We start from the raw sequence: 25,285 nt of genomic DNA, 5'->3' as shown, positions 1-25,285 counted from the left end.
CCCCGTCCTTGTTGAGTGAGGTATTTTCTACTAGAATAGCTTCAAGGCAGGAATACCATAACCAACCCAGAGGGAGGGGGAAGGGGAAGGGGAAGGGGGAACGGGAAGGGGAGGAAGAGGGGAAAGGGAAAGGGGAGGGGAAGGGAAAACGGGAGGGGGAGGAGCAGGGGAAACGGGAAGGGGAGGAAGAAGGGAAAGGGGAGGAGGAGGGGCAGGGGAAACGGGAAGGGGAGGGGAGAGGGAGGGGGAGGGGGAGGGGAAAAGGGAGGAGGAGGGGGGAGGAGGAGGGGAAAGGGGAGGAGGAGGGGAAAGAGAGAAATCCCCTCCGACTCCAGAGGGGAGGAACCCTATTTCTTTTCAAGCCCTAACACCTAGCTGACCTTCTCTTCTGTTGAGAGGAGATCACATTCCATCTCCCTTGGCCCAAGAACCAAAAGTCTGTTCCTAGACCGGCCTGCCAGGGCTAAGTGGCCTCCAATGCCATCATTTTTGCGAAGAAAGCTTCGCGCCTCCAGGCAACACCATATATTAATGGTTGGCCTTTGGAGGTGGGATAAGGGGGAGAAAATTGAACAGGACTGTCCTAATCAACATCTCATCCCCCCAACCTCAAGTACAAGTCAAGCAGCAGGTAGAGCTCAATGATTTCACGGTTCTCTTCCTGCTCCAATAACCTTAATCAATCCCCCAGCCTGCTTACACCTTTTTCTCCCTTCTAGCGCTGTAATAGCCAAAGAACTACAGTTCCCAGAAATGCTCCCTTCCCCCCAATGGAGTCTCGGAGCAGAGCCTTTCGGGAGTTGTAGTTTCCTTGGGAGAGGAGGCGAGGCATGCGCGGGGCGGAAGTGCGGACTGCCGGGCCGCGTCCTCTTGCCTTTACTGGATCAGATCGAGGTTTCTCCGGTTGCCGCTGCCGGCCCAGCGACCCGGCCGCGCTCTCCGCTCAGGCTGCCCCGCCCGAGCCGGCACCGAGAAGGGTGAGTGGCGGTGGTGCGGCCGACGCCGCCAGGCTGCCCGCTGGCTCCTCCTCCGGCCCAGCCCGCTCGGGGCGCTGCCCACCCCCCAGCCCCGTCTTTCCCTCCTAGCGTCCATCTCCTCGGGCGGCGCTCCCCGGTCCCCTTCCGCGTCCGTCCCGGGCCGCGAGCCCTCCCTAGCGCGGGCTGGGACCTCCGCCCCTGCGGCGCGCCTCGCTCCTCACTCCCCCTGCATCTGCTCTGGCTCCCCATCCCCCTCCCTCTCGCCCGAGGTCTGCCTCCTCCCAGCCACTAACTTACTTTGCGCCGAACTCACCTAGAGCCGCTTTCCCTTCCCGCGGCCGCCTTGTCTCCCTCTCAGCCTCCCGCTGACACTCTTCCTCAGACGGCGCCGCCGAGTTGGCTTCCCCAGCAGCTTTTCAGAACCCACCTTTGTTCTCTTCCTGCTGGACACGTCAGAGACCCAAACCTGTTACCTTCCGAGTTACTGTGGGAAACTCGGAGTGCTTGTACCCTCGGCCCTCAAAGCAAATGACCCCTCCTCCTGTCCGCCCGCCCACGGGTAGTCAGCGCGGAGGGTGAGGCTGAAGCGCAGGGAGGGCGCCGGGGGGCACACATGGATAAAGGGGCTTGCGTACCTGAATCAGGCTTTCACTCTCCTAAGGGGCAGCCCTTCCCCCTCCGCCACCAGAACTCCCCAAGTTTTGCCCAAAGAGATCATCCCGAGCCGGGCTGCAGCCACATCTTCAGCTGAACAGTGGCCCTAAGAACCTGCTCACCTTGGCTCTCCCGAGGGAACAAGGAAGCGGCCGTCCGCGTGAATGAGCCTCCTGTCCCTGCCTTAGGCTCCCTGCTGAGAGGCACGCGGAAGGAGCCGCATCATTCCGCTCCCCATCGTGTCCGGCCTTAGCAGGACCTCCTACCCCACGCGCCCACCACAGGCCATCTGTAGAGAGCATTCGGGAGAAGGAGTTCCAGAAAGCTACCACTGTGTTCTGAGGGCCTCGCTGTGAGAAAAACAAATTCAACATCATAGGCCATCTTCTCCCCGCTTTGTGTATTATTCTTATTCACCACATTATTCTTAACTCAGATGGCTTCCATCTGAAGGGAAAAGCTGATGAGTTGAAACCATTTGTCTGTCTTTCCTTCCCCAAATTTCTTAACCCAGACACATTTCAGCCGTATAGTCAGAGTATGGAACTGCTTTGCAGATTCAAAGTATCAACTACCCTTCAAAATTTGGACTTGTCCTTTTGTGATTCCTTCTTTTCATATTGACCAGTATCATTATGTTGTTACAGGATGGTAGTAATGGGGAACAATAATGAAGAGTAACAAAACCCTGTAGAAAAATGGTGCCATTAACCATAGACGGTATTTTCAGTGTTTCTTTTTCACATTTGTTATGGGCCAGAACTCTGAACTAGATACAAAGGATTCTTACAAAGTGCTAAGTCAGTGGCATTGATAGAGACAATAGTTATCTAATTTCGCATGGTTCAGTATGATTGATTTAATCCTACAAGGAGATGCTGTGGGCTAGAACCTGAAACAAGGTACCAAGTGAAATTGAGGAGACAGTGGTTAAATCTAGTTTAGCCTTGATACAAGGTACCAAGTGAAATTGAGGAGACAGTGGTTAAATCTAGTTTAGCCTTGATACAAGGTACCAAGTGAAATTGAGGAGACAGTGGTTAAATCTAGTTTAGCCTTGATTTAATCCTGCAACAAATAATGGTTTCCTAGTGATGTAATGATTGGTGTATACTCAGTGTGAAACATATAAGCAAGAAGCTCTCAGGGCCAAAAAAGGCAGGTGCACTAGAAGCTCTCAGAGGCTGAGACAGATTCATTCCATCTTCCACCTTTGTGGTGGCTGGAGGCTGAAGCATAAACCTTCTGTCAGGGAGTCAGGGAGATTCAGAAGCCAGAGAAGGCAGGCGGGAGCTCAAACTCTCAGAACCAAGGAGAGAGATAGGCCTCCAGAAAAACTAACCGAGCCCCAAGTGCAGGAGACAAGACTTTGAAGTAGACAATGAAGGATTTGGACTTTAACTCCTGGCTACTCGTGTGGTGATTACTGAACTGAAATGAAGGCTGCTCCCAGAGACGCCAAGAAAACCTCAACAGAGAACATTACATTTTAGAGAGAATATTACACACATTTATTGTGTTTCCATGGACAAGGCATTTATCCTGTCTGACAATTTCCTCATCTGCAAATTGAAGTACTTGTCAGGTTTATTGTTAGATTAATATGAGATATTTGAAAAGCACTTTACAAACTCTGAAATGTTAGCTTTTAATAATAATAAATGCTAATAAGAATACGTATTTAATAATAAATGTTATTATTATTAAAATTGTTATTTTCCTGCAACCTGTATTTTTATTTTAGATTTTCCTTTCATTTGAATCTCCAAGTACTTTGCCAGTACCACAGGCAGTGTATAAATGTTAATGTTAATATTCTCTTCCCTTTCAAAAACCAAGATAACCACAACCTAAGAAGATTAAGATTGACTCTTAACCCTGAAATAAGTCAGTGATGTAGGTAAGAATACAAAATAATCCTCAGATATCTGTGTTGTAGTCAGGAATCCTGAACTATGAGTATAAAGAGCTTGAGTTTGGGGTTTTTTGTTTTGGTTTTGTTTTTGTTTTTAGAGAACTAGGTCATCTGCTAACTTAAAAGAGGTCCAGTGACTTAAGCTCTTTGGGTCCTGATTTCCCCATATTTTAAATGAGAGGATTATATTAGATGAGTTTTTTTTTTCAGATTTTTCATATCTCCTAAATTTTTCTAAGTTTAAAACTCAGTACCCTAAAAAAGCAGCAACAGAATCAGCTTAGAACTACCCTCTAGAAGTATGGCAGAGTCTGGCTCTCAAGTCCAAAGTCAGAAAGTAGGCTGGAAGAAGGAGCAACAACAAGGGGATATTATGGTGTCACAGACACTCAAGATACAAACACAAAAGAAGAGAATGACTCCAAAACATCAATAAACAATGCATCAGAGAAAAACAGCTTAGGTACAAACTCAACTGAAATTCCTGAGAGAGATAAAGCAAGAATTTTTAAGTGTTTAAAATGTTTATAAATGGAATAAGAGAACTTGAAGAAAAAAATGAAAAAAATAAAACCGAAGAAAGAATTGGGAAAGGAATTAATAGCTTACCTCAAGAGGTATAAAACCTTACTCAAGCAACAAACAAAGCCAATGACTTCATGAAGTAAAAAGGCTGAAAAAAAAAGAGGGAAATTTTAAGGTCTCTCATAACAAAAACAACTAACTTGGAAATTAGAGGAGGAAATAATTTAAAAATCATTGGACTAGCTAAATGCCATGACTAAGACTTGCCTAGACATCCTATTTCAAGAAATAATAAAGAGAAACTACTCGATTTTCTTAGTATCAGAAATAGAAATAGAAATCTCAAATATATCAGCAGTTTCTTCAGATCAAAGAAAAAGTACTATAAGCAGTCAGAAATGATACTATGACTCTAAAAGGGAAAGAAACAAAAATAAGTTTGGCTCATACCTTGGTTGACTCCCATCTGATTTCTACTGTGGAAGTGATTACTTTGTTTGGAGTGAGAAGTTCTTATTTTCCCATTTTCAATTTCTGTGTTTAAAACAATTTCATTAGGTGAAATGTGGCAGTTTTCTTTGTGGGATACTTTTAACTTATAAAATTGCAAAAAAAGTCTTTTAAGAGTAAGGAGGAGTATATTACAGACTTTGACCATACCACAACCCTGTAATTTATTATTTATAATATAGATAACTGTTAATTTTGAAGCTGTCAACCATTGTTGGAAAGCTGCCACTTTGTCCCTAGATTGGCAGGTTATATAGATAAAAGTTTCCAAAATATTGGAAATATGTGTTATTTTTTTCTGTCCTTTCTGAGCAATTGGCCTGTCTCTCCCCCCCCCCAAAAAAAAGCCTCAAAAATGAGTTGTAGTACTTCCTTTGTTGTAACTTCCTCAACTTAATTTTTGTAAGTTCAGTACATATAGGACAGCTGCTTCTTTCTCATTCTAGGGGTAGATACCCTGTGGATACTTACTCCTAGAACTATAGCTTATGAACCCCTATCACTGTGTTGCCCATTAACAGTCAACCAATAGATACTTCTTATCAAAGATGTTTACCAAATGGCATAATAAAAAGAGTAATTACAAAACATTCCACTTTTCTCTGCTTTCCCTTCCTCACCACCCCCCAAAACAAAACTAGATGGAATATATTTTCTAAATCATACAGCTTCAATGAAAAGAGTGGGCATAAAGTATAATGGTAGAAATGCATAGGGGCAGCTAGATGCCTTCAGTGGATAGAAGATCTCTCGGCCTGTAGTGAGGAAGATCTTAGTTTAGATGGAACTTCAAATACTTCCTACCTATGTGACCCATCATAAGTCATTTAACTTGTTTGCCTTAATCCACTAGAGAAGAAAATGGCAAATCATTTCAGTATCTTTGTCAAGAAAACTCCATGGACAGTTTAGTCCATGGGGTTATGAAGAATCAGACATGACTGACTGACAAAAAAAAAAAAAAAAAAGTATACAGAACGTGTGTCCAATTAAAACTAGGTAATTAAATAACATGATTATTTACTAGACTTACTAGCAAATCCTTAAAACTCAAAGAACTTGGTGGTACCTTAAATCTCCTTAGAGGAGCCTGTATTATAATCAATAAATTCTTTTTTTTCCTATGAAATCTTCACAGAGCTCCCCCCGCCCCCCTTGCATGAAATATCTCGGCTAGGCAGGTAGCCCATCTGAGCCTCCACAATCTGTTCCTTTCTGCATCTTGACTCTCAATTGCCAGAGGTAGTCCTTAATTTGCTCTTTTCTATTGCCAAAGGTCTTAGTTCTTAAAGCAGCTTCTTTGTATTCTGTATCTATCTATCTGAAGTGTCTCTATTCCTTATAGTGCATTGAAATGTTGGATAAAATGTCTCCTGATTGAATATATCCTCTGCTAGATTTTGACTGATGGGAATGGAAAGAGAAGTTTTAATACCAGAAGAACCAAGTGCATCAATAAAAATTTGTTTGCTCTTTCCTTCATTTGTTGTTCAGCTCTGTCCAATTCTTCATGACCTTAATTGGGATTTTTTTAAAACAAAGATAATGAAGTGCCATTTCCTTCTCCAGCTCACTTTACAGATGAGGAACTGAGGCAAACAGAGCTAGATGACTTGCCCAGGGCCTGATTTAAACTCATAAAAATGAGTCTTCCAAACTCAGTACTCTATTCACTGCAGCACCTAGTTGCCCATGGTCCTTCAGGTATTCTTAAATTCCAATCTTTCTTTAAAAATCATCAGAAGAGATCTGTCATCAGCCAATAGAAATTTTCTTTCACCCAGAAAGAAGTGTTCACATATCTATAAATACATCACTGATTTTTTCCTATTTTTTCTTTTCTTTTTCATTGTATTTTATTTTTCTAAATACATGCAAAGATAGTTTTCAACATTCCTCTTTGCAAAACCTTGTGTTCCAAATTTTTGTCCCTCTCCTCCCTTCCTCCCCAAGATAGCAAGCAATCATCAGATAGATTAAAATATGCATTTGTTCTAAATGTATTTCCATATTCATCAAAAAAGTGAAAATACTATGCTTTGATCCGCAATCTATTTCTCTGGATGCAAATAGCACTTTCCATCACAAATCTACTGGAATTGCCTTGAATTACCTCATTGTTGAAAAAAGTCAAGTCCATCACAATTGATCATCATATAATTTTGTTACTGTGTATAATGTTCTCTTGGTTCTGCTCACTTAGCATCACTTCATGTAAGTCTTTCCAGGCTTTTCTGAAATCAGCCTGCTCATCATTTCTTATAGAACAATAATATTCCATTATATTCATATACCATTAGCCATTTCCCAACTGATGGGCATCTATTCAATTTCCAGTTCTTTGCCACTACAAAAAGGACTGCTTACAAACATTTTTTGCGTATGTGGGTCCTTTTCCTTCTTTTATGGAGATCATTGGTTGTTAACACCTTGCCAATACATTAATGGCCTTATTATCAGTTTTTAAATTAGCTAAGCTAAAAGACTAAATCATCATCCCTTATCTTGCTACCCAAAATTCTACTCATTTGGCTAGCATTTTGACATATTTAGAGACAAAAATTAATTTAATTCTTATTTCTTAAGCTTCATTCTCCCATATCATTCCCAGTGCAAATCTGGATTTGAATTTCTAAATGCAGTAACCTGCCAGAATCCAAAGCAGAAGTGATTGATGGTCAAGAGTACTTTTGCAGAATTGTTTGGTTTGAGACTCTTGGCACTTGTCCTCACCATTCTTAAGAACTTCAAAAAGTCAACACAATTTGCTATTACCATCCAACAGGGAAGTATACCTGAATAAAAAGGTTAGCTGACCTGTTCTGTAAACTTGGGCTCTCCTAAGTGTTTCACACGTCTCAGTATGTATAGTAGGGCCATGAAGGAAAGGAGTAGTGTGTCCTTTAAGACGGAAGCAGTGCTTCTAGGAGATCCTGGCTGCATAGAAATGGAAAGATAATCTATGTCAATATTTTTGAGGAAGCAGGAAATTGAGGGTATTAATGCTTGTTATCTCAGTGATGTATGCCTTTTATAAGTACTACCTACATCCTGAAAGGGGAGGAGTTTTTCTAGGTTAGTTTCTTTTGGGCTTGTCACCTAACACTGTAGAACTCTAGCTGTGGGAGATTTGTCAAGTGGAACAGTATCCTTAACCTGCCATACTATTAGAGTTGGATGATGGCCTTCTGGCTCCATGAAGGTGAGAGCCTTCTGAGTGTCTTTTTTGTCCCATACTTCTTTTAGAAGGGACTTCAGGTGAGGGAAAGATGGGCTGTAGTATCTTTTTGTAGTCGCTGGCATTGTGCATGAGAAGGAATACAAGCTCTTTCCTAGCTCGTCGCTGTGCCCCATGATACAGGAACCTGCTTTGAGTATCTTAAAGCTGATGCGATATGACTGGACCTGCACATTTATTCAGAATAGCTGTTTTTATAAGCTGACTGTTAATCATATGTTGCTTTTTAGGCCATTTTTACAGAGGAATACTGGTTTATCTGAAACCAACAGATGTACAAGTGGTAGAGAGCTTATTATACAGCTCCCTGATGAAGTGGTGGAGAGAGAATTAGGCTACAGAACAACTCTGATGGTTTGTATTGCTTGTAGTTATTATTGCCATGTCTGTTGTTACCTAGTATTTAGGCTTGTACATAAAAAGAGAATGTCAGTGGAACTTTCGTTCTTTAGGTTTCTTAGCGAATGAAAGGTCTCTTTTAGACCTACCTGGGCAGGTGCATTTGACAGCTCATGTTTTTCCATGATTTTATTCTGTCCTACCTTGATAATGTCTTGTTCAGTGTCGAACTTTTAGATAAAAGGAGAACAAACATCAGGATGACCAGTTATATTGGCAAACATTTCTTGTGATGAGTGCCTACACAAATATGTGATTTAGAGATATAAAAGAAGTGGGCAAAGTTGGCCAATTCTAGATGAATCCCTTTCCTTCCGTAACTATTCCTGGCCTCCAGGGATTTCATTGTTGTTCATAAAAGAGTATTAAAGTTCTTTCCTGACCAAATCATGAGCAATCTCACTTGATCTAGCATTTTTAGCCACAAAAGTGCATAAGCTGTATATGTAAGTAACTTTATAGGTTGTACCTACAGAGATAGAACATTGGAAGCTTTTTGAGGGAGTTATAAATAGATGAAAATTATTTTTTCATTATCTATTATCTATTATATCATTATCTATTAAAAGAAAATATTTTCTTAGGACACATTGGTTTTTCCTAGAAAGGAAATTGTTTAGGTTTTGCATGGTATGACTGGAAATAGTTTTAGGGTAAAATGTATGTGTAAATGTTCTTAACACAGCATTACTGAAAAACTTAGCAATCAAGTCTATAAAACTGGGAGAGGCAGTTCAAACATCTTATCTGTATGTAGCTTATGTGCAATTTTGTTTTTTAAATGGGTTCCCCACCCAGGCAGATCTTAGTGACAAACCTTAGACATAAAAGTGAAGGAGATTATTTCTGAATACTTGGGAATCCCTCAGTTGGAATACCTGGATGACTGCACTGCCCAAAGTTTGGTAACTTTGAGTTCATCTTTTTGCTAAAGTATGGGAGAGTGATTATAGCCATTATCACATTAAAAATCCACTCCTTAAAACTGCAAGAAACTGTTGATTGGCAAGTTTGACAACAGTCACAGAGATTTGTACCTTTTGCATTATTTGTGCCCTATTCATTTAAAGAGTTTAGATTTAGAAAAAAGATTTAGAGCCTTCTAGTACAGTCTCTTTGTTTTATAAAAAAGGAAACTGAAAATTTTAGTTCTTTGTTAGTGCTAGAGTTCTGGATCTGGAATCAAAAAGGCCTGAATTCAAATTTAGCTTCAGAAACTTGTAATCATTGTGACTCTGGGCAAGTTGCTTGATACTACTATCTGCTTAATTTTCCTGATCTGCAGGTTAGGAACCTACCTCCTAGTATTGTTGTAAAGATAAAATGAGATAATATTTGTAAAGCATTTTGCAAACTTTATAGGAGCTATGAAAATGCTAGCTATTATAGTTATTATTGTCCAAGAAGATAACAGGGAATATAACATGACAGACTATATAGGGGTGAAGAGGGTTGGGGTCTTGGAGAGAAAAATAATTAGTTCTCTTTTAGATACTTTGAGATGATTAAAGGACATCCAGTTCAAAACAACTAATATGGGTAGACTTCAGATTAATGTAAGGCTAGATAGACTGTGGGAGTAGTTTATTAATAGAGACGGCAGTTAAACTATGGGAATTGATGAGTTTGGCAAGTGAGAGGGTAGAGATAGAAAAAAAATCTCCACCAGACTTGGGTATGCTTCCGCTTAGTGGACATGATAAAAATGATGATTCAGACTAGGAAGGAGCATCAGAAAAGTAAAAGAAAAAAGGTTGGGAAGTCTGTGGTCACAAAAACCCAAAATATGTCCAGGAGGAAAGAGTGGTTATCAATGTCAGAGGCTACAAAGACATTCAAGAGGAATAAGGATTAAGAATTTAAGTAAGATTTGTCAATTAAAAGATTATCTAGAACTTTAGAAGTGGCAATTTCAGTTGAGTGATAAGATTGGGTAGAAATTTAAGAAGAGAGAAAATGGAGGTACTGAGCATAGAATCAAAGATTTTGACTGAAAAAGGGAAGCAAGATATAGAGCAACAAAGCTAGCAGGAATGATAAGAATGAGGGTACTCTTTATGATTTTGTTTTGGCTTTTTTGGGGGGAGAGGTTGTTTGTTTGTTTTTTTAATGGAGGAAAATTGGTCTTGTTTTGTAGACCAGAGGCAAGGAAGGAATGAATTGAGAGAGATTAAAGATTTAAAAAAGAGCAAGGAAATGATAATGGGGAAATGGCATCAAGTAGATATATAGAGGGGTTGGTCAGAGTAAGAAGGGCTGCCTCATCATCAGGGACTAATAAAGTAGGAAATAATCATGGTTGAAGGCGAGAAATGAGAGAAGATAAAAGGAGCTCTTTCCCATGACTTCAGTTTTCTTTTTAAAGCAGGAGTTGAAATCCTTAACTCAGAGGCTGAGAAAAGAGGGTTTTGTGTGAGGTGCAAGAAAAAAAATTGGGATCAGCCACTGGGGAAAATGGGTTAGAGAATCAGTTAGGCAAGAGTTCCCAATCTACGCGTCTATAGATGCTTTCCAATTAGAACTTTGTTTTTGCCATAAAATCCAATGAAAACAGTAAATGTGGGAGGGTAAAAGCAAAGGAGGAAAGAGGAAAAACTATTTACAAAAATAAACTTTCTTAGGGATATAAGAATTAAAAGACTATTATTTAGGGAAGGAAAGAGGGATTTTGAGGGATTGATAAATCTCTACTCTCTACAACTAATAGCAGAAAAATGCTTGGGACCAGCTCTCTTCCCTGGAAATTGCTAACATGCCTCTTCCTTTCCCTTATGGTTGTTAGCCCATACTCTAGTAGCCTAGTACCTCTTTGGCCATAAAAGTTCTCTATTCTGTGTGTTTCAAAAATGGGGGGTGAGGGGATGGGAGAGACTGTAAATATGTTGAAAATATCCAATTCTTAATCCAATTATTGCATTTCTTTTTTCTAAATTTAATTGTTTTTATTTTGAATTTAATAGATATAAAAACATTTATATAAAGTAGAAATCATAAAGAAATTGTAGATGAAACTATAAATCTCTTTTCCATACTGCTTGTTTTTTTTTTTTTTTTAAAGTATATACTAAATTCACAGGCTACTTTCAAAACTACCCAACTTATTTTTGCTTCTTTCTCATCTGCTTTCTGTTCTCTTTTACACCCTTTTAAAAATGTTTAAAATACAAAAAAGCATTTGTAGAAAGTAGAGTTCATAAAAAAGTATTGTGCATGAAAGTATAAATCTCTTTTCTATACTGCTTGCTTTTTTTAAAAAAAGTATATTAAATTCAACATGTTACTTTCAAAAGTACCTTGCTTAACTTTGCTTCCTTCTGAACTATCTTTTGCTCTTTATTCACTTTAAAAAATATTTTCAGATGTTTAACATATTTCATCCTTCTGCCTTTTTATTCTTTTTTTCACCAAGCATCACTGTTTTACTCTCTTCCACACCACATACTCACTCCTCATTAAAACAGGAGGAAATAAAATTGTGTATACCTTTTGGTGTAGCAGGGCCACTACTGGTTCTATATTCCAAAGAAATCACAAAAAAGAGAAAAGGACCCACATGTGCAAAAATATTTGTAGCAGCTCTTTTTGTAATGGCAAAGAACTGGAAAATGAGTGGATGCTCATTAGTTAGGAAATTGCTGAATAAGTTGTGGTGTTTGAATGTAATGGAATAATATTGTTCTATAAGAAATGATGAACAAGCTGATTTCAGAAAAGCCTGCAAAGACATAACATGAACTGATGCAGAATAAAGTGAGCAGAACCAAGAAAACATTATATACTGTAACAGCAAAATTGTGTGATCATCAGCTATGATAGACTTAGTTTTTCTCAGCAATGTAGTGATCCAAGACAATTGAATGGAAAATGCCATCTGCATCCAGAGAAGGAAGTATAGAGACTGAAAGCAGATCAAAGCATACTATTTTCACCTTTTTTTGTTGTTCTTTCTTGTGGTTTTCCCCTTTTTGTTTTGATTCTTCTTTTGCAGTATTACTAATATGGAAATGTTAGTCTGTGTCAGTTTGCTTGATGTCTTTGGAAAAGGGAACCTAAAGGAAGGAAGGGAAAAATTTGGAATTCAAAATCTTACAAAAATGAATGTTGAAAACTCTTTATATGTAGTTGGGGAAATACTATTAAGTCTTTGCTTTGGTCAGGTCTTTCAGTGATATTTTTCTTTATAATGTTGCTGCCATCGTATAAATTGTTCTCCTATTCTTTTCCTTTACATCATTTAATACTTTCAGGTTTTTTATCATGTCTTATGGGGAAATATTTCATCACTTTCAATGTGACACAAATTTGTAGATACCTTTATTAGTTTCCAGATCTTTTTATTCTTTTCATTTTCTCTTTAAGGTCAGGACTTTTATTTTTAGTGTGACTATTTTCTCTGCAGAATTATTTTCCTATCCTCACCAGTTTTCCTGTTGAATTTAGTGTATTTTTACACTTAACTTTGTGGGTGTGCATATATGAGTGTGTTCAACCTTCCTTTGTCTGATTTAGATAAGAATGAGGCTCCCAGTTGCCCCTTCCCTGACCCCTTACTCCATCTCTATATACTCTTTTCATGAATCATTCAGGTAAGAGAAATAGCAAGTTTCATTCCTTCTTTCTTTCTTTATTAATGTATTCCTTCTTTTAAACCTCTCCATGTCTTTTCAAACACACAGTCTATCCTTGACCTTCTATTTTCTCAGTTAACTCCCTTAATACTCTTTGAAGATTTAACATTTTGAAGGGGCCCTTGTTTCTTCTCCATTATTAGAATGTTAGTGCTTTATCATAATACACCTAATTGTTCAAATAAATGTACCTTTTTTAGATTTCTTTTGAGCTCGTATTTTGCATTTCACAGTTCCTACTCAGTTTTGGTCTTTTCATCAGAAATGGTTGAAGCCCCTCTGTTCATTAAAGGTCCTTTTTTTTCCCCACCTGTGAGGAAATATTTTTATGGAGCAGGTTATTATTGTTTGTAAATCTATATCTTTTGCCTTTTGGAATATTGTATTCCAAGATTTTCTTTCCAGGTCTTGTGTTACTATAGTTCTTTTGGTATTTAAAATCTTTCTGGCTGCTTGCAATATTTTTTTTTTCTTTGACTACAAACTCTGAATTTTGGTTATCATTGCTAGGACCTTTTGTTTTCAAGTTTCTTTCAAATAATTTAGTCTTTCAAATGATTTCTTAAAATACAACATGCAGGCCATTTTTATTTTTAAATCATGGTTTTGAGGGTGTCCATTGATTCATAAATTATTTCTTCTAGAGTTGTTTTCCAGGTCAGTTGTTTATTTGCTTCTTTTCTTTCTTTCTTTTTTTGGAGGGTCTTTGTTGCAATATTTCTTGCTGTCTCATAGAATCATTGATTTCTCTTTAGTCTATTCTGATTTTCAGGGAGTCTCTTACTTAGATAAGGCTTGCTATTTTCTAAGTTATTTTATTCTCCTATAAATTCTTTTCTCCAGAACTTTATTTCATTTATTTCTTGTTTCATTTCTTCTAGGTATTCATATGCTCTTTGTAGACAATGCATTTTTTTCCTTTGAATCTTAACTTTACAGTTTTAACAGGCTTACTTTATTTCTAGCTTAGAATTTGGAATGTTTTGATATCTACAATAATTCTTTATAATTTTCAGTATCTTCTTTGCTTTATGCATCTCTCCAGTCTGAGTTCTTAAACTGAGTCCTTATGTTAAAGCCAGACTCTTCCTCTTGCATCACATTTGGGCATGACAGTTGACTTTGCTTGGCCTTGACCTTAAGTTCCCACAGTGATCTTACCTCTTTGGGTTAACACTTCATCCCCAGCCTCAGATCTTTGAGATTCAGAATGCTGGATCTTCAGAACCTTCTAAGACCTCTCAGAACAGAGTACTATGGATCTTAAATCCAAGAACCTGGGGTACCTTAGTCTGAACACTGTCACTCCTTGTTGCTTCCAAGGTCCTCATCATGACTGCCCTGGGATATTGTAGTGTGGGAACCTTCCACTCTTGCTGCTTCTAGATATATATATAGAGCCTTACCACCCACAGCTAGAAGTATCTGGCCAGTCTCTGGTCCATTGTGAGGCTATCACAGGTACTGATTGCTAAGTTTGCTTCTTTTGGCCGACTTTTTATGCACTTCTGGAATGGAGAAAGTCATTTGCTGTCCTTGTTCATTAGATTTCTTGATTATTATTCCATCTTCTCCTATACAGTTTTTCATTGGAGAAGAGATGTGTGAGATGAGCTTTCTGCCTCCCTTCAGGCAGTCATTTTAGCCGAAGACCTATATTTTTTATCACACAAAGCTCAATGTTGGGTGTTGATTTTATTGCTCAGACCTTGTCTGTGCCAAAAGGTAAAACTTGTGCAGAGACTTTCTGGTGCTCTACACAATATAAGATCATCTAAATTTAGTTGTCCCTTGTTTTTAGTAACAATTATAATAATGATGATAACTGAGAACCCAATAGCCCTTTAAAAATTATAAACATTCTCAATATTATGCAGCATTACAAGAGAGCAATATGGTAGATGACACAGAAGCCATAACTGATTTTTCAGTGTGTTTTTTGGCCGTATATAGGTATGGCTATTCATGTGAAACCATAGTGAAGACTTGAGATGGGCAGTCTTATAGACTGCTCATCTTTCTTGTGCCCCATTGCTCACACTGTACTGATAGTGCAAAAATACCTGCTTAAGAATAGATCTCTTTAAGCTATCTGCTCTCTTGTCTAGGACAAGGGAAAGTAACTTTTTTTCTTTGAAAGAGTTTCTCTTGTTAGACAATAGCAAATAGGGAACATGTTAATATCTTCACAGGATTTAATTAAGGAAAGTCATAATGTAGTAAGGAGAGTCATAAACATTAACAACAAGATTTCAGTTGGAAATTATAATGGGAAGAATCTAATTAGAAATAATTGAAAGTTGACAGTATTTTCAAGGTTACTCACATCTCTCTTCCTTTCTGGAAATGTAGGTCCCTGCTGACTTTCAGTCTGATGCCCGTCCAACCCTATGACCACTTGGAATGGAATGATTCTATGCACTCCCTTCGGATAACTGTGGGTGGACTTCCCGTCCTTGCGTCCATGACCAAAGCTGCTGACCCCCGCTTTCGACTTCGCTGGAAGGCAATTGTAGTATCTTCACTGTGCTTTGGTATTGTACTTTTGCTGCTGTGCTTCCACCGTTCATCCACGGGAAGACCAATCCAACCCAATGTTCACAACCGGAGGCTTAATCAGTTTTTTAGTGACCGCTACAATGATACCTATCCTCTGTCACCATCCCAGAAGACTCCCAATGGAGTTCGATACCGAATTGCAGTTATCGCTGACTTGGACACTGAATCCAGGGCCAAAAAGGAAAATACCTGGTTCAGTTACCTGAAAAAGGGCTACTTGACCTTGTCAGAGAGTGGAGACAGAGTGACTGTGGAGTGGGATAAAGAGGATGGCATCCTGGAATCCCACTTGGCTGAAAAAGGAAGGGGCATGGAACTCTCAGAGCTCATTGTTTTCAATGGGAAGCTCTACTCAGTGGATGATAGAACTGGGGTGGTCTACCAGATTGAAGGCACTAAGACAGTGCCTTGGGTGATCCTGTCAGATGGAGATGGTACAGTGGGAAAAGGTAAATTGGAACAGATTTTATTTCCTAGGGGTAACTAGTGATGGTGGATGAGGAGTTTTTTTCCCATCTATAATATAAACCAAGTTGGGAAATGCTTAAGAGCCTATTTTTGCCACTTTTATCCAAAGTAACAAAGTTGGGGCAGATAGATGGTGCAGTGGATAGAGCACTGGCCCTGAAGTCAGTTCTGTTCCTGAACTCCTAAAGTGTCTCAGACACTTAACACTTACTAGATGTGTGACCATGGGCAAGTCACTTAACCCCAAGTACCTTACCAAAAAAAAAAAAAAACCCAAACACCACAACAAAACAAAGTAACAAAGCCAGAATAAATAGTATCCTAACGCCTCAAGATTAAAGAATTATACAAGAAAAATGTTCAGGGCTAATGTCATTTAAATCTTTCTAGTATTAGGTTTCTTTTCTGAATAAATGGGTCTTTATTTCCAGTCTCCTATTTAGATTTCTTAAAAGAAATTATGTCTTTGGTATTATTGCCTCAAAATAATTTAAATTTTTTTTTAATTGGTTTTCATGTTAGGACTTTAATGTTCTTAGACATGTGGCAAAATAGACTTGTTTCATTCCCTTTTTATGCCGTGTGTGTGTGTGTGTGTGTGTGTGTGTGTGTATAAATATAATATTAAACTTTAGATTCTGTTATAGGGAGACATCATGGTATAGTGGAAACAGCTCTACCTCTGGAATCAAAGGGTGTGGATTCAAATCTTCTTTGATTCTTAGTTTCAGTGTGATATTGAACAAATCACTTAAACTACCACCGGTCTCATTTTCTTTCTCTGAAAAGTAAAGGAATTTGGACTAGATGATCCTTAAGGTTGCTTCTACTCTCACTGTATGATCCTCTAATATCATCTAATTAAAACTGAATTTATGTGAAGTAAGTGACAACTCTATGGCCAAATGTTTCCCTATACATATGTCTTCCCTAAAAAAAAGATTCCTTTCAGAAGACTAGACAAATACTGGAATGAAGCAATCTAGCTCATAATAGGAAAAAAAGAACTAGACAATAGAGACAGGTTTTTAAACATAGAATAGGAAGGAAAGCTTTAGCAGAGGGTTATAAAAACACAGAATTTGATATCTGCAGACTCAGCTTGGCTTGATACTCTGTCCATTCTGTGTCTCTTAAATTCAATAGCAGCCTTTCCAGATTTAAATGGATATTATAATAGATTTTTTTTTAAGTTTGTGGTGAGCAGGGCCACTGGATACTCCATCTAGGACATAAAATCTCTACTTTGTTTACCCAAGGTTCAGAACAGATATTCAGTGTGACTAGTATAGCCGATGTCTATTTTCCTGACTAGGTCAGACAGTACAGAAATTGTCAGAAGTCAGACTCAAGATTTGAATTGTGGTCCATCTCCTTGCATAGCCAGTTATATAAAGAAAATCCACAAGATTAAATAATCATCTAGCTTTGTTTGAGATTGAGATAAGTTAAGTTTGCCAAGTCATGAAGATTTTCTTCTAATAACTGGTAGGTACCACAATGACTAATAGTGATGTTTTTTAATAGAACATGATAACAACATCGTTATTGCTATTGTTTGGTCATTTTTGAGTTATGTCTGCCTCTTCATGACTGGCTTTGAAGTTTTCTTTTTTTTTCCCCCCCACTGAGGCAATTGGGGTTAAGTGACTTGCCCAGGGTCACACAGCTAGGAAGTTTTACGTGTCTGAGGCCAGATTTGAACTCAGGTCCTCCTGACTTCAGGGCTGTTTTATCCACTATGCCACCTAGCTGCCGCTGGAGTTTTCTTAGCAAAGATACTAGAATAGTTTGCCATTTCTTCCTCTGGCTTATTTTTCAAATGAGGAAACTGAGGCAAACAGTGTAAAGTGACTCTCTTGGAGTCACACAGCTAGTAAGTGTCTTAGGCCAGATTTGAAGTAGGGAAAATGAGTCTTCTGATGCCAGACAGGGTACTCAATGCACTGAGCCACCTAGCTGCCCCAACATCATCTTATGGCTAACATTTATATAGCAATTTAAGATTTACAAAGTACTTTATTTGTTATCTCTTTTTTGATCCATAGAACAAGCTTGTGAGGTAGGTGCTATTATTATCCCTATTTTACAGATGAGGAAACTGAAGCTAAGAGAAATCAAATGATTTGCCTAGGGTCACACAGTTGTGTCTGAGGCACAATTGGAACTCAAGTCTTCCTGATTCCAGCTCACTGTATTCACTGTGCCACTTAGCAGCCAAAACCTTGAATTCAGGCACTTAAGAATGCATGTGTATATGTATATAAATATGTATATCTTTTCATATAGGGTTTTTTGCATGTATATATATGTATATGTTGTATACATCACATATATAATTATGTTATTTAGTTTCTACATGTATACATATGTCAGTGGCGGGAGGGGGAGAAAGATTGATCTTCCAAGAAGAGATTGTAGTAGACCATTTCAGAAGGTAATTCTGGCCATCTAATAGTCACATATTAGGGCCATCAAGAAGGGAAGAAAGGTACTGAGTATATGCAAGAACAAGAAAGGATTGTTCAATTTCTAACTTCTCTTTCCTAATCTTCCTATTATTATTATAAATATAATATTTATATTATTATATTATAATTATAATCTCAGCGGAGATACAATAACTCTGAGTGTCACTTATCTCTAGGTTTTAAAGCTGAATGGCTAGCTGTGAAAGATGAGCATCTGTATGTTGGAGGCCTGGGCAAGGAATGGACCACTACTACTGGTGAAGTGATGAATGAAAACCCTGAGTGGGTAAAGGTGATTGGCTACAAAGGCAATGTATATCATGAAAACTGGGTGTCTAACTACAACGCTTTGAGAGATGCAGCTGGGATTCGCCCCCCAGGTAAAATATTATGGATGGGATTGGATTTAATAGCCAGAAGTTCAAAAAGAATTTTCTTTCTATAATCCTATCCACAGTAGTAATTTGATCTCCTTGCCTTAAAATGGAAGCATTTAAGTACATACTATCTAAGACTATTGTCCTGTTATATGCCCATGAGAACTGTTGAGGAATGTTTGAAAATCCATTTCCCCATGTTATCATTTTTTCTCATTTCCAGATCCTTTCATTCTATTTCCCTATCCATTCTATGAAACTGACTTCCTTTTAAGTCTACTGTACTCCTGTGTAAACTAACAGATAATAATCTGAACTCAGAAACTTCCTTCTGAAACATACCTGGTTTTCAATAGACATTGGAAGAAATTTAAGACAATTCCTAAAGCCTTTTTTTCCTCATGGTGGAGACAGCTCAGGACTGCCTCTAGTCCTGGGAATAACAGTGTTCCCCAAGTCTACCAGACCTGTTCCCAGTCCAGCTACCATAGCCTTCACTGAAGGGGAAAATCATTGTGAAGAAAACACCTACCTTCCTTATTACCACTAGAAATAGTGCTGGTTGACTGCCACTAATAGGGAGATTAAATGCAGGAACCCTAAAGCTGGCATATCCCAACACCTCTAATTCTGTTTCTGGCCCAGTCCTCACAGCTAACTATCTGGGAAGGTAGCTCCTGTGGGTAAGGGGCTGGCCACTACCTACAGAGAAAGCTAAGGAGCCTAGATGAAGCAGCAAAGCACCCCGAGGGACAGGAAGCACGGTGGATGGGCAAGTCAAACCACAACCACCACTTTGAGCACCTTCTCCTTCAGACCCTATGGAAGCAGCCTAGAACTCTCGACCTAAGAGCCTTGGGCATGGCAATGTCCCCTAGACCACTGGACTTACAAACTCCACAGCCGTCATTATAAAGAAAGGGCTCATCATCCTTAGGTTGCCATTAGCAACAGCTACTAGCCGACTGCCACCAATGCTTAAATAAGTACAGGAGCCCTAGGGGTGGAAACCTTTTCCCCAGACATTTGGTCTTGCTTCCAACATAGCCCTTGCAGCTGTTATCCCCTTTCGGACACTGACTGCCCTGCAAAGCAAGAGTAAGCCAGCCAGCAGAAGCTGACTTTTTTGAGGCGTTGAATACAGGCAGGTCAGAGCACTATAACCGCCATCTCCCCTTAGACGCTGTTGGAAGCAGCCCAGGACCCTAAACCCCAGAGCTGTCAGAATAGCAATACTTCCAACCATTGTCAAACACTTTGACATCAGAACTGAGAGGATGTTATCACAAGAAATGATGTTAAAGAAGAAGCATCACATGAACTTTGTCTCTTTGTTTTAAGGACCATGAGACCTTTCCATCTGAACTGTGGCTGAGAACTTCCCTATACATTGTCTCTCCTGTTAGAATATGAACTCCTTGAGGCAGGGCTTCTCTTTTCTATTTGTATCCCCACTGTGTAGAATAGGGCTTTATACACAGTAAACATTTGATAAAGGCCTCATTCATTCATTATAACTTGGAAGTCTCTGGGACAAGATTTAGGATACATTGAGTTTTGATCAGCTGTTATTGATTCCTTTTGCTTCTTTGGGCAAATTACTTGACCTTGTTCTTCTGTCTGTAAAAATGAGGGCTGTGATCCTTGTTAATGAACTTCTTCCTAGACTCATCCTCTTCTGTTATCAAGCCTCCTCTAGGGCAACAGTCCCAGCATCCTCCTCCCCCACCTCACAAATTAGAATCTCTGCTAGCCCTGCTTCCCTCTCCTTAACTCTTTCATTGCTTCTCCATCCCTCCATTAACATATACGTGGAAAAGAATAAAGTGAAAATTGAAGATTATGGGGTTAGCTGATTTGGGGAAGGAGGGGAGATAATTCAAACTAATGATTAAAATAATAAGACTTTAACATTTAAATGATCCTCTTTTCCCTATTCTTTATTGCCCTAGGTAATTAAGAACAAAGCCACAAAATCTTTCTGAAAAATATAAAATTCTAAAGAGAAAGTGAATAATAAATCTGGGGTTTTATGGAAGAGTGATTAGTACAGCATCAACATGGTCTGTGAGCCTGTGAAAAGAGCTATACTTGTGTCCAACACTCTGCATTCAGAGAATTGCAACTAATTGGAGCGCAAGTGCCTCTGATTGTAAGGAAGGGGAGATGTAGGGTGACAGCAATCAGTTGCTAGGTTATGTAGGTAGGGACCAGAATCCATTCACCTCTTTCATAGATTTTGTTAACTCCTTATGTCTTTGTGTATGTCCCCAGGCTATCTAATTCATGAGTCAGCTTGTTGGAGTGACACACTACAGCGATGGTTTTTCTTGCCTCGTCGGGCCAGCCATGAACGTTATAATGAGAAGGAAGATGAGCACAGGGGTACCAACCTTCTCCTTCGATCTGCTCAAGATTTTGGAGACATCTCTGTGAGCCATATTGGGGAAGTAACCCCAACGCATGGCTTCTCTTCCTTCAAATTCATTCCTAACACAGATGACCAAATCATTGTGGCTCTGAAATCAGAAGAGGATAATGGCAAAATTGCTACTTACATCATGGCCTTCACTCTAGATGGACACTTCCTTCTCCCGGAGACCAGGATTGGGAATGTAAAATATGAAGGAATAGAATTTATTTAAAACAAAAGAAAGAAAAAAGACATTTTCACAGAGCATAGTTAAGTGGCTGGGCTGCGTAAGCTGGGTCATTACTTTGGTTTTATACAAATGAGAGGACTTTAGATTTTATTTTTATGATTTATTTCTTTTTTGCTGCAATGAAAGATGTGTGCCCTGATGAGTGATTGCCAGAGGAGGAAGATCAAAATCCAGGACAGATTAATTAAGGAAATATCAGTTCTAGGGTTTCTCTGTAGTTACTGAATGGGACTCATCATTCAGTAACTAATTGATGGCTTCTGTTAGTGGGGATTGTGCCATGATGTGTTCACATTGGTACCTGGTAGTGAAAGACAGTCATTATCTTAGATTCTGTCTGTGCTACCCAGTTCACTTCCTGCGACAGGACTTGTGAGCAGTTCCAGCACCTAATTCCTCCCTCCTTTTTTTTTTTTTTTTTTTTTTTTTTTTTTTGAGAAAAACATTTGTTAGCCAGTGGAGATTGGGGGGAAGGATGGCTTTGATTAGGGATTCTGAGTCTGTGAACACACCAATATTAAGGTACCAGGAGCTAATAAGTGCCCTGAGAAAAACCAACTCTTTCCTTTTCCCAAGTTTTGTATAAAATAATCTTTATCTCAGTGGCAACTGGCCTCATTTTACTTATTGGGGGCAAAATACAGTATAACAGCATGGCACTTTTAAGTCTAACTTATTTTAAGAAAAAACAATATTCCTCATCCCATAAAATTGAATCATCAAATTTAATCACATAATAGGAAGCCCTACACTTAAGTCATTCACTCATCAGACAGTAAGGGGCCATTGGGACAGTCTGTTCTGGGTCAAGACTAAAATAAAATATGCACACAGTGAAAGAATGTTGTGATTAGATAGTTATAGTTAGTAAAGTAACTTTTAATATGGTCCTGAGCCCTGGGCCAGCAGATAGGAAATTAATGGAAAAAGAAACTTTAACTTTAAACTTTTTCAGAAACAAAATGGAAACATTCATATCACCATAAGCTTTTATAGAGGCCTTGATTTTTCACTTTCTTGCCTTTTAAGTGGAATGATGGTTTCTGGCATGAATAAACTTAAGTTCTCTGGACTTCTTTATTCCAAGGAACTTAGTGTTTGGAGTTGAGGCCCAGGCTCCAAATTTACCTGAAATATTTTTAGTGGGGCATTCATCATCTTCTAACCCTTCTGTTATCTTACCTTGATCCTCAAGCTGCCTGCTTTCTGATATCTTCTCTCAACACTTCCTTGGTACAGGCAAGAGAACTAGAATACCTGGGAACAAGATTAAGAAGGGAAGTTTCTCTCAGTGTGCAGTGTTCCTCCCTTAAAAAAGCTACCTCATTTTCTTATTTTTTTTTTCCCTATAAGAAAAACTGTCCAGTTGATAGGTATTAAGGATGGGTGAGCAAAATGAGAGGATCTTCCTTTAATCAGTGACAGCTTTTTCTCAGCTTGAAACTTTGATACAGTTTCTTTAAGGAAATCTAATTCTGATCTTTCTTTTTTGTTCTGAAGGTCTCTGTTTCTCTGTGCTGTAAACAAAGGGAATGCGGGAGAGAGAGGGAGAAGAAATTTAAATTATTGAATAGTCCTTGTTTACCTAGAACTTATAGACACTAATTCATGTCCAATTGGTAAACAGATTATGTCCCAGGCTAGGGACTTTGCCTTCCTCTTTCCTTTTTCTCCTTTGGTGAATGTCAGCCATATATGGACTGAACAATTAAAAAGCAAAGCAGTCTCAGGAGGACATGGAAAATTTAAGAGAATCATTAGTTTGGAATATTTTATGCTAGGTTTGAAGTCAGATATGAGGAGGACCTTTTAAGGTGTTTTGAAGACAGTGAGAATAACTTTCAATTCCCAGCCTTGGCGTTAATGGATTCACCATTTATATATGGTCAGTGATTTTCCAATATCTTTAAATCATTCTGCCATTTTTTCCTTCCCTCTATCTTTACTACTGTAAACACAATGATTGTGTTCCTTGCCTGCTGGATCTATGTGTAATAATAAAGTTTCAGAGGGAAATGTGAATTCTATTTTGTTTTTTGCTCTGTGTGACAATTGATTGAAAGGTCATTTTTCTAGAAGAATTGACAGTGGGTAATGCATACTGTTGCTTGTCCTTTTGATTATCTAGCTTAGAATTTTTTTCTTTCTAAAGCATCTTTCAATTCAAAATTGGCAGGCTAAGGACATAATATCTAGGTTGTTTTAGTCATAAATAACATCTACTGCAAACAACAGTAGTGAGAGTTGAACCTAAAGCAATCTTTCCCAAATTTTATGTAGAAATATTTTTTCCTAAAAATATTGTCCTCCCCAATACTTCATAAAACAATCTATGCAAATAAGTTTCTTGGCTTGTATTTTATTCAAATAAAATTAAGGATTTATTATAATTTTATAACAAATCTTAAATACATAATAAAATAACATGCATAGATTTCATTGGCAAGTAATTTATAATTTTCATATTTATAATTTATGAAAATAATCACAAGAGTAATATTAAGGTGATGAGTGGGCTTGTTTTTCAATATAAAGTTTCTCAAAATGTCCTTTCATTGATGACATTGCTATTTATTAGTTTCACCTTCAGCAGAAAACCTCATTTCATGCAAAAAAGATGTTACAAAGGATAGTAAAATTTGTATTACTTTGTTTAATAAATCAGAGAGTTCTTTATTCACCTGTAATTAAAACAGAAGATTTTCAGAATCAAATCCTTGTTTTAGGGTATTTCTTGTTCGATGACATCTGTAATTTCATGACACCAGAGTTTGCCATTTCTTTCTCTAATGTATTCTGGCAAACAAAGGTTAATTTCTTTTTCCAGAGTCACACAGCTAGTAAGTGTTTAAGACCACATTTGAAATCGAGTCTTCCAGACTCCAGGCCTAGAGCTTGCTATTCACTGAACTACCTACCTGCCTCCTTAAGGGCACTATGATAAGACAAGTCTATTAACTGTTCTTATTCAAATGGAATGAGACCAAATATGATATTTATCCATGGCAAATAGGTTCCTTATGCAATTGTAGTCAGAAATATCTAGGTTTTTTAAATAAAATGAGAATTACTTCTGTAAACCAGTTGAATGATTAATAAGATCTTTGCTTTCTTCCATTTCATTTTCATGGCAAGTATTTTTAGTTGCAAAAGATATAGAAATATTCTTTTATATATTATCCTTATTTTTAACCCTTCAATGCAATTATTTTATTATTCTGAATGAGATAATGAATTTTAGGACATTGCAATAATTGTTTTTAAGTACTCAGCTTTTCAAGAAATATCTCCTAACTATGCAAATATCAAGAGGGAATTATTGTTACAAAATGAATTTGTTTCAAAATATCTTCCAAATACTTTGGATAAGAAAAAAAAAATCATCCTTCACAGTAATATAGAAGTGCCTTTTTTTCTCTCCTGATATCATCAACAATTTCAATAATCATTAAATCAGTAAACATTTACTAACTGTCTGCCATGTTCTGGGCACTATGCTAAGTACTGATGACAAAGAGACATAAATGAAACAGTCCTTGTACTCTACAAGTTTTTATTTTAAAGAGGAAATAATTTGAACATACAATTTTGGGGGGAGTGTCAAATTGATTACCCTCATAACAACTTGGAAAATTTATCCAACCATTCTCTGGTATTTTTTCAATACAAGTAACTGTGTGAAATATGTAACCTCCAAATTGCATAAGCTGCATTTTTTTTTTTTTTACCAAATTCTTGAATACATATTTTTCTTCCTAAAATCAATTAAGCTCTGTTAGTGCAGAGTATAATACAAAATCTCCCACATACTATTTTCATAAAAGGATTTGCCAGCTAATGTTTAAAATTATTATTATTCTTTAAAAGTTATTATTCTTGTTATTCCATCATTATTCCATCC

The 25,285-nt window shown here is 38.1% G+C and overlaps 1 protein-coding gene across 1 annotated transcript; it reads left to right on the top strand.

The window, feature by feature from the left end:
• The first annotated feature begins 787 nt into the window (after positions 1-787).
• CANT1 (calcium activated nucleotidase 1) lies at positions 788-25,268 on the top strand. Its single transcript, XM_003768650.4, has 4 exons — positions 788-977; positions 15,199-15,854; positions 18,521-18,724; positions 20,996-25,268. The coding sequence occupies exons 2-4, from the start codon at positions 15,221-15,223 to the stop codon at positions 21,364-21,366; spliced, it is 1,209 nt and encodes a 402-aa protein (XP_003768698.1). The 5' UTR covers positions 788-977; positions 15,199-15,220; the 3' UTR covers positions 21,367-25,268.
• The last annotated feature ends 17 nt before the right edge of the window (positions 25,269-25,285 follow it).

This window comes from Sarcophilus harrisii, chromosome 4, assembly GCF_902635505.1.
Source record: "Sarcophilus harrisii chromosome 4, mSarHar1.11, whole genome shotgun sequence".
NCBI classification, from domain to species: domain Eukaryota; kingdom Metazoa; phylum Chordata; class Mammalia; order Dasyuromorphia; family Dasyuridae; genus Sarcophilus; species Sarcophilus harrisii.
Note: the sequence above shows the minus strand (reverse complement) of the source record. Positions and strands in the feature narration are given on the sequence as shown.

Bases quoted from the DNA above. Each gene is read 5' to 3' on its own strand.
- CANT1 (XM_003768650.4), top strand. From the start codon at position 15,221: ATGCCCGTCCAACCCTATGACCACTTGGAATGGAATGATTCTATGCAC. The intron at 15,855-18,520 runs GTAAATTGGAAC...ACTTATCTCTAG, and splicing joins AGATGGTACAGTGGGAAAAG to GTTTTAAAGCTGAATGGCTA. The intron at 18,725-20,995 runs GTAAAATATTAT...GTATGTCCCCAG, and splicing joins AGCTGGGATTCGCCCCCCAG to GCTATCTAATTCATGAGTCA.